Source organism: Hakea prostrata, chromosome 4 (genome assembly GCF_041222555.1).
Source record: "Hakea prostrata isolate BN-2017 chromosome 4, UWA_Hpros_2, whole genome shotgun sequence".
In the NCBI taxonomy this organism is placed as follows: domain Eukaryota; kingdom Viridiplantae; phylum Streptophyta; class Magnoliopsida; order Proteales; family Proteaceae; genus Hakea; species Hakea prostrata.
This window is the reverse complement of record NC_142603.1, coordinates 49,634,477-49,654,490: the sequence shown is the minus strand read 5'-3', so window position 1 is coordinate 49,654,490 and position 20,014 is coordinate 49,634,477. Positions and strand designations below refer to the sequence as shown.

General features: G+C 37.4%; 1 protein-coding gene across 2 annotated transcripts in view; it reads left to right on the top strand.

Annotated features, from left to right (window-relative positions):
* The first annotated feature begins 4,985 nt into the window (after positions 1 to 4,985).
* The window catches only part of LOC149019350 (uncharacterized), a 37,373-nt gene continuing 22,344 nt past the window's right edge, over positions 4,986 to 20,014 (top strand). The window contains exons 1-8 of one of the 2 annotated variants that reach the window (XM_089153381.1): positions 4,986 to 5,021; positions 5,108 to 5,349; positions 7,188 to 7,613; positions 7,737 to 7,857; positions 10,809 to 11,124; positions 11,705 to 11,777; positions 19,376 to 19,466; positions 19,591 to 19,670. In XM_089153381.1, coding sequence (XP_089009507.1) covers positions 5,287 to 5,349; positions 7,188 to 7,613; positions 7,737 to 7,857; positions 10,809 to 11,124; positions 11,705 to 11,777; positions 19,376 to 19,466; positions 19,591 to 19,670 — 1,170 coding nt within the window. In that variant the 5' untranslated portion in view covers positions 4,986 to 5,021; positions 5,108 to 5,286. The other variant, XM_089153380.1, reaches the window with a different exon arrangement.

The window sequence follows — 20,014 nt, the reverse complement described above, 5'->3', positions numbered from 1 at the left end:
ACTCCATTTCTAGGCCCACTTGGACATAGGCTCGTATAGAGACAAGACCCAGTGACAAATTCATTTTGCAAACTCAGATCGAGTGGAATCTGCCCCAGAAATGGGGCCAAGCCAGGGGCAGTGGGGGATTGAGATCTAACCGGACCAACAACATCAGCTTCTAGGGATAGTAGGTTTTTTCAATCCAACCATTCTAGTGGACTGGTCGAGACAAGCAGCTATGAAAACCCAATGCCGGTCGTTGTGGGGCAGACCTCTTAAAACTTCAAGGTGATGGATATGGCCGTGAGAAAGTGATGACGAGATGGATGAAGAAAGGGGAGGCCAAGATCAAGAGCAGAAGATGGAAATGGTGGACAGTCTATTCGAATTTTTGATCATTTGTTGCCACTAGTGAGGAATAAAAGGTTTTATCTAGGGTTAAGGCTCAGTTTTTTTCTCTAAATTATGAAACAGGGTTTTATAAATGAGTTAAATAACCTGAAGGATTCAATATGTAAATTTGAAAAACTACAATATCAGAAAATAACTTCTACAACTTATAATTTCACCTTACCTTTACTTCAGATGTCAACCACTTTAGGCTTGCACAATGATATCCACATAGACCCAAACAAAAATTCTTAATTTCTACTCAGAAAAGAAAAGGCAAAAAACGAAAATCCACAATGATGTGAGCCTGTCCTCCTTGCATGTTCGATGGGGCCATTAGCCCTGAAACTAAATAAGATCTTTAACATTGATCGACGACACCCTTCTTGGACCTACCAGTTGAGCCCAACAGGTGGCCAACCCAATTTGTCTCTGACAACTAGTAACCTCTGTTTTTGCATTTAATCCCAAACCATATTGTTCAGTACAGCAGCACACCGACTTCCCAAAATATGTCTTATCCATTGTGTGTTAAAGTGATATTTCACCAACATTTATATATATATATATATATATATATATATATATATATATATATATATATATATATATATATATATATATATATATATATATATATATTTGTTTTTCTTTTTTGGGTAATCACCAACTCATATTTGTTTTTTGCCCAACATGACATTCCAATGCATTTTCAAAGTTCAGAAAACAGTTTCCCCAAACAGACACGAAAGCCAGGTTACTCTCTTAAAATAATGATAAAACGTTTCTTGTTTGGGGTGTAACTTGTTTTTAAAAATCTCTTTTGTATAAAGAATTGTTTTAAAAGAAAAATACTTCCTAACGGGTTAAATGGATGTATGTCGTGGCTGTATCTAATATAGTGAGAAGAGTCTATAATTTAAAGGCGATAAGATCAAAAGAGTCTCCCAAGGCCAAGTATTATAGTCTCTACATCTTCCTTAACCCCTCGAGTTTAATAAGGAGTGGGCTTACCTGTCAATGTTAGAATAATGATAAATAAGAATCTAATGTGGGTCCCAATCTATATAGTATCATATTGTTGAAAACTATCAAGAGAACACATTGACCTGCGTGGATTCCATTCCTTAAGCTTTTTCTTATGATCACATCGATGATATTCATACAAAAAAAGAATATGTATTTTTTTCTTTCCAAAAAGTACAAAATTTAAAACCTTTGGACGATATGAACGATGGGTTTTAGGGCCTATCACCAAGGGGCATCTCATTTGGATTTAATCTAGAATATAGTCACTTTGTTTCTTCTTTTCGTAATCAACTTTCTAGTTTATGAATCATTGAATTTTCTTTCTCTTTTAATGTTATTTTGTATGATTTGCTGTTTCGTCTTGTTTACTATAAATCACTGTACCATATCCAAAGGCCAGCTTGACCTTATCAGGATTTGCAGTTTCATTGATAAATAATATCACATTTATATCTTGTCCTTATCTCATCTTACCTTGCAATTAAATATCAATACCTTTATTTTTTGTAATGAGAAAAGGAAAACTGTCACGGAACACTTTCGATAATTTACAAAATAGTACATTTATTCTAAAACAATGAAAATCAACAATGATACTTCAAAATGGCTCTTAAACTTATACAATCATATACTCTCTTAGCAAATTATATTAAGATATAGTTAGATAATTTCATAATGTTTAAGTTGTTCTTAATCTCTTGTGAATTTATAGTATTACTCGTAATAAATTATAAAATTTCAAACATATTTACGGAGAATTTATATGTCCGAAGTAAAAGAAGTATTAAGGAGGATGAAACTAGGCAAGACACGAACTCCTGAGGAAATCCTAATGGAAGTATGGAAGAGCTTAGAAACTCGCGAGCTAGTTTAGTTGACTAAGTTGTTTAATGAGATTATGAGCACAAGGAAAATGCTAGATAAATGAAGGAAAAACATCGTGTTTCCAATTAACAAAAATAAATGAAATATTCAAAGTTATAATAATTATATGGGCATTAAACTGATGAATGATACTATGAAAGTTTAGGAGAGAATAATTGAAATCCATTTGAGACATTTAACCACAATTACGGGGAACCAGTTTGGATTTATGCTGTAAATATTTACTACAGAAGCTATTTAACTAATTGGGAGACTTATGAAAATGTGTAGAGAGTATATGAAAGACCTTTGTATGATATTTATTGACCTAAAAAAAGCTTATGATATAGTTCTTAGAGCGTTAATTTGGTAAGTATTAGAGAAAATAAGTATTGCATGTAAATATATAGACATAGTTAAGGACGGGTATAATGGTTAAGTGATAAGTGTAAGAATAGTGAAAGAACAAAGTAATGAATTTTCAATTACAATTTGGCTATATCAATAATCAACCTTAAGTCCATATTTATTTGTACTTGTAATAAATGAATTAATTAAAGACATTCAAGATGAGGTCAATTGGCGTATGTTTTTTTGCTGATGATATTGTGGTGATAAATAGAAGGGCGGGCCTGGCACAATGGTGGAGTCTCTCCATTGTGCGCTGGAGGTCGCGGGTTCGAATTGGCCTCTCTACAAAGCAGGGGTAAGGCTGCCTAGAAAGTCCCTTCCCCAGACCTCACAATGTGGGAGCTTCGGCACTGGGTAGACCATTTTTTTATATTATGGTGATAAATGAAACTCAAGTGAGAATTAATACCAAGTTATAATCATGGAAAGTAGCTTTGGAATTAAGAAGCTTTAAATTAAGTAGAACAAAGACATAATATATAGCTTGTAACTTTAGTCATGATTAGGTAGACGATAATGTAGTGAAATTTGACGATAATGAGATTTATCTGAGTGATTATTTTAGGTACATAGGTTCAATCATAAATAAAAGAGGTGATATAGAGGATAATGTTTTCCAAATAACTAAAACAGGGTAGATGAAGTGGAGAGGTGTGTTTAGGGTCTTTTGTGATCGATGTACTCCATTAAATCTTAAAGGAAAATTCTATAGAACCATCATTTGACCATTTTTTATGTATTGTGCAGAGTGTTGGACTGTTAAAAATAATCATATAGATAAATTAAATGTAATAGAAATGAGGATGTTAAGATGGATTAGTAGCAAAACTAGGAATGATAAGATAAATAATGATTATATTAGGTTGGGCTGAGAGTTGCTCCCATAAGTGATAAGTTTCGAGAAAGTCGCTTGATATGGCACGACTATGTTCAACGAAGACCTATAAATGCCACTGTATGAAGAAGTGATATAATCCAGATTCAAGGAACGAGAAGAGTTAAAGGTAGACCTAAAATAATCTTAAGAGAAGCGATGAGAAAGGATATGCATAGCTTAGGCCTTGTATCTAGCATGACCTCAACATAACTGATTGGAAGGCAATAATCCATGTAGTCGACTCCATTTAGTCGAGACAAGCCGACAAGGCTTATCGTTGTTGTTGTTATTACCCATAGTAAAGTAGAATGTTAAATCTCAAATTCTTTCTTCCCTATTTGTCATTTTATATGTTATATAATAATATATGGAATAATACAATTAAGGTTATATTCATCGTTTACTTTACGGGCGGCAGACGAGCCGGCGACAACCCGGGTGAACAGATCATGACACGGGAAAGGGCGAGGGGGTGAATCGGTTTCAAAAAGCTCAATGTCATTCACAAAATCAGTCGATCAATAAATTTGGTGTTCCATTTCCCACACCAAACACTTAATTTTTAATTTCTCCTAGTTTGGTCTTAGTTTGAATCTCTAGATTTTGAATCTCGGACTCATGTCAGGCCCTTAATCAATGGGTAATGATGAAAAAGAGGGACAATGTTTAATTTGGCATAGTTTTGAGACATCTATGCTTTTCATTGATTATCTCATGTATTCAAAATTCTCCTAAAAAGGAAAAATTCAAAATAAAGTAACAACAAATATTAACTAATGAGTGATAATTTATATTCGAGAATGCTAGGTGGTTTACCGTGGCATTTCACTCGTTTGAAAGGCTCCAGTTGTCATTATCGGTTGAGTGAACTCTTGTTTCAAGGCATAGATTCTGTTCGTTCAGAGAGTCCAAATCATCTCCCCTGACGAGAAGCACAAGTGTTTCCTTATATTTTTAATCAAAAAATCACATAGAGTTTACAGATACGAAAGATATGACCCACAATGGAACCCTATGGCCTCCTATATATGTGGTTAGCAAGCGTCAATAAGTGCTCCCCGTGAGAGGAGACCGGATCAGCTACTCGTCAGGGGAGCACTTTGTGCTCTCCGACGGCTTTACCACCATAAATACGGGGACCCAGGGGTTGGGTGACGGGTCTTTATTTTATTTTTTCAATTTATTATTTTTTACCTGTGGGTCCCACAGGATTTGTGGTGGTAAAGCCGTCGGGAGTGCTCCCGGGGTGATGATTCGGATTCCCGTGAGAGTCGATGACCTGTCCAAACAGGTTATTCTATCCAATCAAAGTGAAAACCATGTCACATTCTTAATGGGTTGGTATGACCAAGGGAACCTTTTATATTCCACAACAAGTATATATATAAATAAAAAAGAAAAAGCAACCAATAGGACAATTTATTCGAACCCAACGATCTCTTGTCTCTCAATCTTTCTCACTTTGTTGGTAAGGCGACGCTTTCTTTCATTTCACATTCGCTAGTTTTAGACGTAAAAATCGTTAATCCCACATATTGCGTATTCTGTCACCAGGCTTGGACTTACCGGCTCTGCCTAGCTGACTGCAACAGAGACCACCATCGTCTTCTCTTCTGCTTCTCTGGCTTCTCTCTGTAAATTTCGAGGGACACAGAGAGAGAGAGAGAGGGGTTCGGAAGAACTGTTTTTCACTTTGAAGCAGTTGGCCTCTAAGTTGGACTGATAGGGAAAGAATGATAAGCGATGTAGGTTCCGATGGTGTCGGAGTTGGAGTACAAGAAGCGGTATCTCAAGAGGTTGTTTCAAATTTCTTCCTAATCCTTGCATTTCTCTTATTGTCAATGTTTTACTCGTAAGATGAGAGAATTTCGTAGTTTGTATAAGATTAGAAACAAAATGATATAAAAAGTGAGTAGCTCCTTATTATTCCCTTTATTGTGTTCTTGTTCCTTTTGGGTTGTTTGATTGTATTTGAATTTTTTTGCGGAATGCTGTCATTTTGTCGTGTTATGTGACTAATTCTTCTATCAATTTTTGGCCAACTTGGGGTGTTATGCTTGAATAGAGTTTTTGACCTTTAATCTATGAATATCTGTCTATACACGCTTGCATCTCTCTTCATGTAAGGGGTAGAAGAAGTTTTTGTGGTAACAGTGCCCTCTGATGGGTCTGATTCTTCTTTCTTTTTCTACCTGATGCTATTTGGCTTCCATATATAAGACAGATTTCATTTAGCTTTCTTTGTGGTTCACTCCTCAAGGAAAATGAATGGATAGATACAAGGGAACAGCAATAAGCAATGGATAAATGCAAAAAGCTGGGAAAAAGTAAGAGAAAGAAAAACAGGAAGGACGAAGAAACATAATTAAGTTTCAGTTCATGTCCCATATTGTTTAATTTATTGTGGTTTTTCCTGTTTCAAGCCATACCATATTTCATGAATCCAAGTTTAAATGAGTGCTCTCTCTTTTCTCGTTGTCAAGTATGTAGCTATAAAATCTTGGTTATCCAGTTATGTATAGTTTTAACTTGCTGAAAGCACAGGCTTGGGCACTTGTCTGAATGAGTGTTTGCATAGCTTTTGAAGATTTGTCATAGCTAACGATTGACTGAAGCTGAAATTTTGAAATGATATCAAAGTCCCAAAAGAATTCAGAATCAAGTTTAAATAGGCAGCACACAAACAGTTTTGGCCTGATTTGTTGGTTACTTTCCCAAGCAGTCTGGAAGGTGTTGTTTTTATGTCATAGTTACTTTACATGTTTATCTGAAGAGTTGGTTTGACTTGGTGAAAATAACATTACTGATTTGAAAGTTTTCAAAATATGTTGCATGTGTGCTCTGGGATAAGTGATCTTGGTCTATAATCTTGTTGAAATTGTAATGCTATTTACTGCCTAATTTGTGATAATATGGTGGTTTTCAAGTATCACAGGAGGAAGCTAATATTCATATTTGTATTTGACAGAAGAGATGTAGAAATTTCTCGTAGGTAGCACCTTTTGTCCTATTGAGGTCCTATAGGTTTGAATCAGGGCTTGCAATACACTAAAAATGAAAAAGGAAAGGCTGGGGTGTGCCACATTGCATACTTTGCTGGTATGCCATTCTGAAGTTGGTACCACCAGTGGGTACCCATTCCCTGATAGAGTAAGGATTGAATCCTCCATGGTTCCGATAGAGATCCTTGTTCAGAGGGACAATGTTAAATTCTTGGTTGATAGCAATAAGAAACAGAAATGCTACAGCTTCAAAAACCCAGTACGAAAGTGGCTTGGGATGAGCCTTGTCATGGATTTCAAGCTACTTTGAAGTTTCAACATGATGGCCTGGTTGGGTTTACTCATCTCTTCTTGTCAGTATATTTTATGTTTTGGATCTCTTCAACTGATTTTTTTGTTATCCAGGGTCTAATCCTCACTTTATAGGACAATAAATCAATACAAATTCTCTCTGTTTTTACTAGTTTTTGTACTCAAGGATAGTAATGATTGTTGTCTAACTAGTATATCTCCATACTTCATGCTTTCTCATTATGCTTTTAGATTATGTTTAGGCCCTGGTGTGTCTTCCCAGTAGTTATGTGTTTCTAGGTGTTTGCTTTTATAGGAACTAATTGTGGAATTTTCATCAGATGCAGGAGGTTCACCAAATAATGGATCCTGCAAATAGAAGGGTTAGACTTTCAGGAACCAGTGGGAGGAATTTAGAACTCTCACTTCAAACACCCCCTAGATCAGTAGGTTTTGGCAATAACAATGATGTAAAGGGTCTACCGAAGCCTCACAATTCTCTGAAAGGTGGTTTGTCTCCCAGAGGCTTCCTTCGAGGGTTAAGCTCCAAGCACAAGGCAGCTGCTCCTGATGGTGAGAGAAGATCCCTGCTGAATCCAGATCCTAGAACTGTTCCTGAGAGCTCTGACATGACCAATTCCTCTGCAAAATCCTCTTGGAAGAGATCCGTTTCCCTCCCCGTCACACCAGCATCAAGCTTATCGCCGTCAGTTTCTACCCCGACTACAGGAAGAGAGTGGGCTGAGCAACAGGAATCATGTGAACAGGTAATCTTCTCGACTCCATGACACATTGAAATGACATATCATTCTTTTTTCTACTACTATTATGTTTTTCATATATAATTGCTAGATAAAATGTCTAAGTTGCTTGTTGATCAATCTGTGCAGAAAGAGGAAGTTACAGTCAGAGTCTCGAGGTCTTTATCTGTTCCACTGCGGAATGTTGTTATTGTGAGATCTATGTCCTTTGCCTCCCATAAAGAGCACTCACAAGTAGTTCACAGTGATGGTATATTTACATACACCCAGATGCACCTGCTTGCATGGTTATGCTATGTTTTTTCTTGTTAATTTTATAAAATCTATAGCGCATGCACTGCACTTTCCTCCTCCCAGCATCCTGAAAGCATAGTTGAGTAATCAACCTGTTGAAGATGTAATTAGGCTAATTAAGTCATAAATAAGGATGTCTAGTTAGGTTTAGAAGTTCCAAATTAGGCCATGCATTGTGATTTGGTCAGGTAGTTATATTTTGTGGTTTATCTAAACACTGAATATTTCTTGAAATTTACTGTCATATTCATCATATGCTAAGACAAATTTTTTATGAGTAGTTTTGCATGACTCAAGATTTTATGGTAAATCCCTGGATTCCAAGTCCCCCTTCATAGTTTTCCTAATTTGTTATCACACCACCCTAGTTTTGTTGCACTATGTGATGTAACCCGGGTTTTGGGTTGGTCTTCAGGATTTTTCTTTACTTAGAACCAGCTAATAAATGGCCTATCTATAAGGTTAGGGTTATCTATGGGATTGTTTTTGTATGGTTTTGGAATGATTTTGGAGAAAGTAATGGATAATTTAGGATAACAATGACCCCTAGATGAGATGTGTTTGTTTGAGAAATTATACCGTGGGTTTTTTTTTTTTTGGGGGGGGGGGGGGGGGGGGGGAGGGATTTTTGGGATACCCCATAATACCTTAAGATGGAATGGGAAAAGCTGGGGTCTTTGGTATGTAGCTAGGGGAAGGTAAGGGTTAATATATTGGGCAAGTAAAGTTGTAGGGATGGATCTTGTGGTTAGGCCAAGGAAAGTTATATTGCCGAATTTCGGTGGTTTCGGTTCATGGCTAACCGAAATCCATACCGAAATCCGATTTCCCATATATTGCCGGAATATTGCTGGAAAATCGATTTTCCGGAGATTTCGGCGAAATATTGACGAATATCGCCGGAAATACCAAAACTCCATCGATCCATGCTCTTTTACCTCTATTTTTAATTGTTATCTGCAATCAAAGAGGGAAAATGCAACATTTTAATCGATATTTTCCAAGAAGAAGAGAGAAATGTTGGAGCAAGGAGGAGAGAAACTTGTAGAACCGCCATGGAAGCAACAAGAAAAATAACAAAGAAAGTATAGAGACCACGATCAAACTCCTTCATCACAAACAAAATATTGAAAAAGTGAAATGACATTGGCCATTCATAGTAGAATCGCAGGGAAGAAGAAAAGAAGCTTGAAAACCTCCTCCATCTGCAATGAAGGTTCACAAAACTACCAAGCTTGAAAACCTCCACGGCTCCACCTCCATTTTCAGCGAACCAAGCCTGAAAACCTCCACGGCTCCACCTCCATTTGCAACGAACCAAGTCTGAAAACCTCCACCGCTCCACCCCCATGGCTCCATTTGCAAGGAAGGTTCACCATTCAAGAAACCACAAATTATTCCCAAATTCCAATGTTGCCTTTTCATTCTCCAAAGTGATTTTGGCATTTTGCATTAAATTTTGATTTTTATTATCCCACTCTCCCACGCATTCCCAATTTCATGCCATGTGATTGCTTATTTATTTATTTTTTTAACTTTTACTTGTCCTTATAGTTCCTCCGCCAAAGATTTTTTATCATTTCTCGGCGAAACTTCGGCGAACTTGGCCGAAACTTCGGACCTTGGGTTAGGCTTGGGATGGGTTGGGAATGAATCTTCAACCTTTCTTGGACTTTCTTGACTGCTTCTTTCTAATTCTTGATCTCTCTTCCTTTTCATTCTTCTTTTGTCTTTCTTTCTTTTTTTTTTCTTTTCTTTCTTTCTTTCTTCCGTTCCTCTTTCTTTCTTTCTTTTCTTTTCTGTTTTTCAGACTGCTGTAAGACTCAAAAATGGGGGGAAAAGGGTGGAATGGAGAGGAGGGGCTGGGGAAAGGATGCCGCAGGGTTTGGGAGGGGTGGGGATGGTTTTAGGTGATGCTGCAGGGTAGGGAGCACTGTAAGGTCTGCATTAGAAGTGGAAGGGGTGGGGGAGTCCTTGCATGGGCTAGGGAGCAGAGTGAGGGGCTGGAGTGGGAGGGGAGGGGGCTAGTTTAGGTATGCTGCTGTTTGCACTTGAGTTCAAGAAGGTGATTACCAAGATGAAGAACAATGGTGGAATTTCAGAAAACTTCTCAGCCCAGGTCATGTGGTAGCTTCTCATGACTCCAAGCTTTGAATTTTTATTAGCCTTCAACTGAACTCTTTACCAGGAGGTGGGTGCTATAGCTCACATTGAAGAAGTTAGACTTGGACTCAATCTTGAGAACCTAATTGGACTCAACTAGCTGTAACTACAAAAAATAAAGAATCTTCAAAAACTCTTGCAAACTAATAGCTAATTGCCAACAAAGTAGCAACTAGGACCTCTAGAAATAACAAAATAAAATAATATTTTCATCTAGAAGGAATCTTGCATAGATTCCAACTAGGACTCTCAATTATTTTAACTATGACATGATCAAATAAAGGAAATAAAATAGTGATAGACTCCTCATGAGGCAAGGAATCACATTGAACTTTAGGAAACCCAAAGGAGGGGCGTGAACAATGACCAAAATAACCCTTAGGGCATTTGGCCAACCCTGGCTGTCACATGGACGGGGGGCTGATTTGGCCCCCATTTTCAGCCCTCCTTGGGCCTGCTGACCCTGGTTACATCACTATGACTCCCATACATTGGTATGTAGAAGAAAGGGGTTGTTATCATATGGACGATGACCATTAGATTGTTGTCATTCATGAATTTGCAATCTTGTGTTTTCAATCTTCTACAACTTTGTTTTCTATGATTTCTTATTATTTTTTCTGAATATTTGTCCTTATCTTTTTCAATCTTCTACAACTTTGTTTCTGCTATTTCTTCATTGCCATTCTTGAATTTTTCGTCCTTGTCTTTAATCATTGATGACTTTGTATTCTGCCAATTCAGGCCAGATAACTCCCACACGTGTGGAAGATGAAGATGAAGAGATCCCTGAAGAGGAAGCAGTTTGTAGGATCTGTTTGGTTGAATTGTCTGAAGGGGGGAACACACTCAAAATGGAGTGCAGTTGCAAAGGCGCTTTAAGACTTACACATGAAGAATGTGTAGTGAAGTGGTTTAGCATCAGAGGAAATAAACTGTGTGATGTCTGTGGGCAGGAGGTTCTCAACCTACCGGTAACTTTGCTTAGGGTGCAGAGTTCTGTTCAAAGGGCTAACAGACAAGTGAACAACCGACACAGTCCAAATTCACAGCCAAGAAGGTGAGCAAATTTATAAGTATGTAGTGTCTGTTGTATCCAACTTAACGTTCCAGCAGAATGTTATTGTGTTTTATTGGAGAATGACACAGGTTAATCAGAGGTGGGGGGAGGTAAATGGCATTCACGCTGTTCTTACATGTTCTGGTGTGTTGATAACATGCCCTGAACACATCTTACTTAATGTTCTAAACTCACTGTATTTTCTGTCATATAATTTTTCTTTTTATAAAGAGTGATTTGCAAGTTTTTTTTTCACCCATCAGCTTTTCAAGATTTTTGTTTGTTACTAGGTTGGTCAAACCAGTTAGTAGGGCTTAGATGATTTAGAACCATCTTTACCACACATGTTAAACGAGCACATCGATATTTCTGATAGCAGGATTATTTCTGTTAGTTACTAACCACAGTGCCCAATCTTGATGACTTAAATGAACTCAGACAGTTTTTGAAACCATTCTTCTGGACACAAGGCAGATATCCTAACAAGGCTAGATGCTATCATCCAGCTTCCTTTCTCATTGATCAAATTGATTTCTTTCACTTCCCTTCTTTGATGCTTTGTTGTTTTTGGTTGGTGCAGTGACTGGAAGGACTTGATTGTACTTGTCTTGATCAGCACAATATGCTATTTCTTCTTCTTTCAACAGCTGCTGGTATACACTTATGCAAAATAATTTAGAGATAATCTTGTAAATTTTTTAGAATCTTTCTGTTGTCCATTGTCTATAAAGTAAATTGTGTCACTGTGAAACCGTTCACTCTTTATAAAAATGTGAATGGAATTCAGTTCTGTCCTTCTCCTAAGCTGTTTTGGAATAAGAAGAGCAGATGAGATGCTAAAAAAGTATGTTTTTAATATTTATCAAGAAAGCAAAGCAAGTTAGTCATTGAATGGGAGAAGCTTCTATAGGGTATACTACAATCCAGGGCCTCTGTAACCAGCCAAGGATTAGAGAAGAAAGTAGAAACAGAAGGAGGAGAGAAGGAGAAGATGCTATTGCAAGCTTAAGAGAAGGCCTGCGATTAGGTTGTTAAGTCTCCTAATTGCAGGATTTGTTTATAAAATAATATCAACTACCTTCACTAACTCATTGCAGAATTACATAACTGAAAGAATTAAAAAAGACCCAACTAACTGGCTTTACCCATCTATCCAAGATTAGGCAATGTGACCTTGGGGCATTCAGTGATCTACATTGATGAATACAGTTCATATGCATAGAATGGAAGAAAATGCTCCTGTTAGGAAATGCCATGTCAGCATTTTCCACATCAGCCTCCAATCAGTTTTGATGATGACAAACACAATCTACTAATGATTCTTTAAGAGGTGTCTTATCCAGCTCATCACATAAGCGGATATCGATACAATATGACCGGGCCAAAAAATTATCGGAGAATCAAGCTCAAGTCAAATCAAACCCCATCTTAGACCAAGAACCAAAGTCAAGATGAGTATCAAGAACGATGCACAAGATCAAGACGAAGAACAAGTCGAAGATCAAGACTTAAGTTTAATTAGGGCTTAGGACACTCGCATACGTAAATTCATGAATAATATGTAACTCATGTCACTAGACTGACTTAGGACATGTTAGTGAGGTGTATGAACCCTAGGGTTAACCAAAAAGTCCAAAAACCCAAGCCAAGTCCAAGCCCCAATGGGATTCAGCAAAAATGCACTAGATGGTCGACCGTCTAGTTTACTGAGTGTTTTTACAACACAGTAGGCCAGACGGAATTCCGTTTGTGCTACTTAAGCTAGACGGACGACCGTTTGGCCTTGACTTAACTCAAACGGCTTGATTTTTTTGAGATGGACATCCGTCTGGCAGACGGATGACCGTTTGGAGTAAAATTTCAGTTTCACTGAAATTTTATATCCGTTGGGAGGTTGGGCCAAGCAATTGTGGGACTTCTTTATAAGCCCAACCACCCCCATTTGAGGGGTTTAATCTTGCCAACAAAGCTATTACTCCCTCTCAAGTGAAAAAGCAACTACACAAGTGATCTTGCATTGATTACTAGTTTACCAACTCCACCCAACTTTGAAGATCATTCCAAATTTATTAAGCAAACTTCTTGAAGTCAAGCTTGGAGTTATAGAATGCTATGGGGACTTCTCATTGATGCATTGCCTTTATTGAAGCATTCTTTCATTGCATCACACTCACACAAGGGGTAAAGTGTCACACTCCTTGTTAGGTAATATCCATCACTTCTTATACTTGTATTGATTGTTGAATTCTAGTCTAGGTTGATTAAGATTTGCATTGGGTGCTCTTGCCCGTGAACAAAGATTGCAAAGGGTGCTCTTGCCCTATTTGATTAACAAAGATTGTAAAGGGTACTCTTGCCCCGAAACAAAGAGTGTAAGGGTTTTGATTCTCTACCCATTGTATTGAAAGAGATTCATTAGTGGAATACTCTCTTGAGGCCAAGAGAGGAGTGGATGTAGACTTGTAAAGTCGAATCATTATAAATTCTTGTGTTGTAATTGCTTGATAGTATCCAATTTCATTTAAATCTTCAATTTACTTTGAAATTGCAATTAAATCGAGAATTTGGGATAATCCACTAGATACAACCTAATCACCCCCCTTTAGGTTGTATTAACAACTCCCAAGTTTATTTAACCGTTGGTGGTCCTTATTTCAAACAAAGAATGTAAGAAAATGCTTCCAAGTTTATTTAACAATGGGGCGGTCCTTATTTCAAACAAACTATTGATATTTTCTTGTTTACACCATGACAATAAACCTATCCATGTTAATTATTGACGAAATATGAATTGAAGTGTTTTATTCTTCTGTGTATTATTCAGAACTTTACAATCAATATATACACAGTTGCTATCTATAAAATAGGAAAGAATATCCTACCTAGAAGATTAGAATAAATGAGAAATCTACATAGAATAGAAGATTACAATAAATGAGAAATCTACCTAGAATAGAAGATTGCAATAAATGAGTAATCTACCTAGAATAGAAAAATACAATAAGAAAAATACTTGTAATAGAATATTACAATCTGATCTACTTAGATTAAAGATACTAATAAAATATTATGATATGATTCTAAGATTTTCCACACTCCCCCTCAAGCTGGTGAATAGGCATTCTCCATTCCCAGCTTGGATATGCATTTTTGAAAGGCTGAGCTGCTCAATCCTTTAGTAAGTACATCAGCAAGTTGACTATGTGTAGACACATACGGTGTACAAATCAGTCCGCTATCCAGCTTCTCTTTGATGAAGTGTCTGTCAATCTCAATGTGCTTGGTTCGGTCATGTTGAACAGGGTTATGTGCTATACTGATTGCTGATTTGTTGTCACAAAGAGAGTCTCATTGCACCCCATTCAACCTTTAGGTCTTCTAAGATAATCCTCAACCAAAGTAATTCACATATTCCTTGAGCCATTGCACGAAATTCGGCTTCTGCACTTGACCGGGCCACAACATTCTGCTTCTTGCTCCTCCATGTCACAAGATTGCCACCAAGAAAGGTGCAATATCCCGTGGTTGACCTTCTATATCTGCTGATCCTGCATAATCAGCATCAGTGTATGCTTTTAGTATCATTCCTTTATTCCTTCTAAATAAAAGGCCTCTCCCTGGCGTCCCTTTTAAATATTGTAGCACACGGTGAGATGCATGCAAGTGAATTTCCTTTGGATTGTGCATGAATTGGCTGATTACACTAACTGCATATGCTATGTCGGGCCTTGTGTGAGACAAGTAGATTAGTCTTCCTACTAGTCTTTGATACATCTCTCGGTCCACAACAACATCTTCTTCTGCATTCCCAAGTTTACTTTTGGGATCTATTGGAGTGCTTGTTGGTTTACAAGCGGCCATTCTTGTTTCTTTAAGGAGATCAGTGATATACTTTTGTTAAGAGATGAAAATGCGTTGTTGAGAGTGAGCAACTTCAATGCCAAGGAAGTATTTTAATCTTCCTAAAGCCTTGATCTCAAATTCCTTAGCCAAGCATTGAGTCAAATTTTGTTTCTCTTTTTCTTCATTTCTTGTCACTATTATGTCATCAACATACACAAGTAGTGTCGTGACTCCCCCTGATGATGAGTGCTTGATGAACAATGTATGGTCTCCTTGACTTTGCTTGTAACCCATACTAATCATAACTTTAGTAAATCTGCCAAAACATGCCGACGGTGACTGTTTGAGTCCATATAAGGCCTTTTTTAACTTGCATACAGTATTAGCAGCTAAATCATTCTCATAACCCGGTGGAACCTCCATGTAAATTTCTTCCTTTAGTTCACCATGCAAGAATGCATTTTTAACATCAAACTGTTGCAAGTCCCAACCATAATTTGCCGCCAAGAATGGTAAGATTCTGACAGTGTTTATTTTTGCAACTGGAGCAAATGTTTCAAGGTAGTCAATCCCGTAAGTTTGGGTGTAGCCCTTGGCTACCAACCTTGCTTTGTACCTTTCTAAAGATCCATTTGCTCGATACTTCAATGTATAGACCCATTTGCACCCCACAGGTTTCTTCCCTTCTGGTAACCTTACAAGTTCCTAGGTTCCATTGCTTTCTAATGCTTCCATCTCCACATTCATAGCTTGCTTCCACTCCTTATTGGATAAAGCCTCAAATAAGTTTGTTAGGAATGGCAATGGTGTTTAAACTTACCAGAAAGGCTCTATGAGATGGGGAAAAATGTTTAAAGGACAAGAATTGGGCAAGAGGGTACATGGGTTACGTTGTGCATTCTCTAGTGCCTTTCCTAATGGCAATAGGAAGGTCTAGTTCATTACTATCTGTGGGCACATCAGATTCGGTTTGTAGTGAAGGATTAGTCATTTGTACCTCATTTCTAGAATTTGGATTGGAGTCTTGAACTTGCACTGATTCTAGAACAATATTCTTCTTCCTTGAGAACACCTTTCCTTTGCCAAATCTCACATGCTCAATATCAAAAATAGGCTCTTTTATTTCAAAGTTTGACATATGTTCATGTTGTTCACAGTTTGACACAGGTGAGTCTGACACAAGTTTAGGTTGTTCACAGTTTGACTTAGGTGACATAGTGAAGTATTTGGGAGTGAACTCTAAGTCAAGTAAGGAATTCCCATTCTTATCTTCCATTATTGAATGCTCCCCCTGAAGATGAGATGTGGAAAAATAAGACTTATGTTCATGAAAAGTGACATCAATGGAAACATAGAACCTTTTTGAAGGAGGGTGATAGCACTTATAGCCCTTTTGAGTGGAGGAATATCCTATAAATAAACATTTGAGTGCTCTAGGACCTCATTTACCCCGATGTGGTCCATGAATATGAACAAATGAGACACACCCAAAAATTCGAGAAACAAGGTTATTTGTCGTTTGTAGGTTTGGGTAGAACTGGGAAAGGACATCCATTGGACTCTTGAATCCTAAGACTCTCGAAGGCAGCTGATTTATGAGATGAGTTGCTGTGAGGACTGGTTCCCACTTCCCCCCAAAATGACTTAGGCACATTGTATTGGAATAGGGAGGCTCTAGTTACATCAAGAAGGTGGCCATTTTTCCATTTAGCTACTCCGCTTTGTTGTGGGGTATCAATGCACGATGACTCATGTATAATTCCCTCCCTTTGAAAGAATGGAGTTAGAATTTTGATTGAAATAGTCTTTGGCATTATCAGATCTAAATCTTTTTATACTAACTCCAAATTGGTTTTTAACCATGGAATGGAAGTTGGGAAGAACACAATTAATGTCGGATTTGTTTTTGAGTAGAAAAATCCATGAGACACGAGTGCAATCATCAATGAATGACACGAACCACTTAGCCCCAGACACATTAGGAACTCTAGAAGGACCCCAAATATCACTATGAATGAGATAAAAGGGGATGAAACTTCTTTTCTTGCTTAAAGGAAGTGGTACACGCTTGTGTTTAGCAAGTTCACACACATCACAATGAAACTCATCAATATGTATGCCTTGAAACAAAGAAGGAAACAAAAGACTGATTACCCTAAAGGAAGGATGTCCAAGTCTGTGATGGTAAAGCCATATTTTTTCTTTATTGGTTTGAAAAGGACTACCACTAGTAGCATGTGATTGGCTTGGTGCCTCAAGGTAGTAGAGTCCATCCCTTTCTCTAGCATGTCCAATCGTCCTCCCCGAATCCTTGTCTTGAAATACATAATGACTATGGTGAAAGACTACATTACAATGTAAATCTTGCATGAGTTTCTTCACAAAAACGAGATTTGTAGATAGTCTAGGAACATGTAGGATATTTTTCAAGGTGAGGGATGAGTTGAGCTCAATATTTCCAGTTCCAGCCACAGTAGTTAACGAGCCATCAGCAGTAGCTATCTTCCTACCACTTGGATAGGGAGAATATGTGGTGAAAAGATTTGGTGAGTGTGTCATGTGTTCAGTTGCACATGAATCTATGATCCAGGGGCTTGAAAGAGAATTACTAAAGACATTTAATCCAATAGAAAGTGGAAACTCACCTGAATATGCCAAAGAACATGTAACTGGTTTTTTGTTATGGTTGCTCAAAAGAGTTTTTACACGTTCTATGTCCTCCTGATTAAGGCTAGCAACCTCTTTATTAGTGGCTTCAGGTTGCTGTGTAGATGTAACATGCGCCTGACCATTATTTCCAGATTGCTCTCCTTTGTGCCCCCACTCTCGGCTAGGAGGTTTACCATGAAGTTTCCAACATCTTTCCCGTGTGTGACGAGCTTTCTTGCAGTAGGTACACCATAGATTGTCTCTGTTTTGCCGTTTGGATTGCCCAGTTTTTCGGTTTTTCCACTTTCAACAGCAAATGCCTTGTCGGTTTTGGGAGTTGAATGCTCTCCTCCTTGAGATACCATTGCTGAACTATCAACACTTGTAGGCTCTAACATCAGTCCTCTTCTGCTCTCTTCCCCTCGAACCAATGCTACAACTTCATTGAAACACGGCACATCTGGTTTTCCAAGAATCTGAACCCTTATTTGGTCAAACTCAGGATTTAACCCAACCAAAAAATCATAGACTCTATCTTGCTCAATATACTGCTTTACTACTGCAGCATCCTCAGAGCAGTTCGTCTTGATGACTCGGTAATGATCCAACTCTTGCCACAAAGCTTTCAGCTGGTTGGCATATTCTCAGAATCGTTTTATTTCTTTGTTTGGCTACCCTACTGCTTTTAACCTTGACCTCATAGACTTGGGCCTCGATCATCTCTCCATGCCTTTAGAATCCCAGCTCAAGATCCGGTTGGATAGCCTCGGTGGCCATCTTTTTTGGAGGGTAAAGAAGAACATCCAATAAGAAGAACATGGATAAAGGGGTGAAGGTGGAATTCTTGGGTGGATTGCGGAATCCAGAAGAATTCCACATCCATGCCATAATCATAGAATCTTCTTTGTCCCATGCTTCATATTTTGGATCTTCGGCGTTGTCAGTGGAAATCCAGCTCCAATCGGGAGGTGTTAAGGCTGGCTCATCTTTCCTTTGCCCTTCAGAATGGTCCAAATGAGTTGAGACCATTTTAAATAATTTCTTCCATCGAGCCTGTAGGCTGATTGAATATTCTGCAATTCTCCATTTTGCAGATTTTTGATTGTCAGATCAAATGCAGTCCCGGAAGTAACCTCTCTTGGTTCTGACATACTCTTTGTAGGTGCTTAAAAATTGTATATGAAACGGTAACCAAAGATGTAGTAGAACGACAGACAAGATGGAGAAATAAAAAATCTGTTTTTTAGGTAAGGAGGAAAAAGAAAAAAAAAAAAAAAAACAGAGCTGAATAAAGAATGGCAATAAAGGCCAAAGGAAGAATAATTTCTGTGTGGCGGAAACACCAGAGATTAAAGGCAATGAAGGCCTGAAAGCTGAATAGCAATCCCAAGATTGGTTGGCTCTGATGCCATGACGAAATAGGAATTGAAGTGTTTTATTCTTTTGTGTATTATTTAAAACTTTACAATCAATATATAAATAGCTGCTATCTATGAAATAGGAAAGAATATCCTACCTAGAAGGTTAGAATAAATGAGAAATCTACCTAGAATAGAAGATTACAATAAATGATAAATCTACCTAGAATAGAAGATTGCAATAAATGAGTAATCTACCTAGAATAGAAAAATACAATAAGAAAAATACCTGTAATAGAATATTACAATCTGATCTACTTAGATTAAAGATACTAATAAAATATTATGATATGATTCTAAGATTTTCCACAATTATATTTTTCTTCTTCTTTCATTTATAGGTTCATGAAACAAGATCTCAAGCAGTAATGTTTGCAGCACCATTTTCAATCACTCTAGGGATTATGGGATCACTTTTTGCAGTCTCCCTTGGTAAAGTTGATCTTCAAAGGAGCTTCAGTTATCATTAATTCTACTGACCATCACTTCTGTCTCCTTTTTCTATAGATTTCTACGTTTTAATAATCATAATATTATATTCTTGTTTTGTATGCAGCAATCAAAGAATATATATGGTCCTATGCGGCTTTTGAATTTGTACTTGTAGCTGTAACTCTTCATCTTTTCTATTCTCTGGTAGGTGCTGTTTTACAACGAAGCTCTTCCCTAAATCTAATTCTATTTTGTTTCAGTGTTCCAAAAATGTTGCTTTTTTCTTTGACTAGTAAAATTTCACGTGCGTACACATGTGGTTTTTGTTATTTCCTGAAATAATGTAAATATAAATAAACATTTTATTTTAGGATGATAACAAATTAATGGTAAGGTTAAATTATCCCTTTTTCTTTATGGTTTTTAAATTTTTAAATATTTTCTTAAAAATAAATGTCTAGGGGTTATTAATGTTGGTTGATGTGTTAATTGTTTAGGAATTACCCTTTTTTTTTTCCTTCCTTCCTTTCTAAAAGGTGTTTTATTTT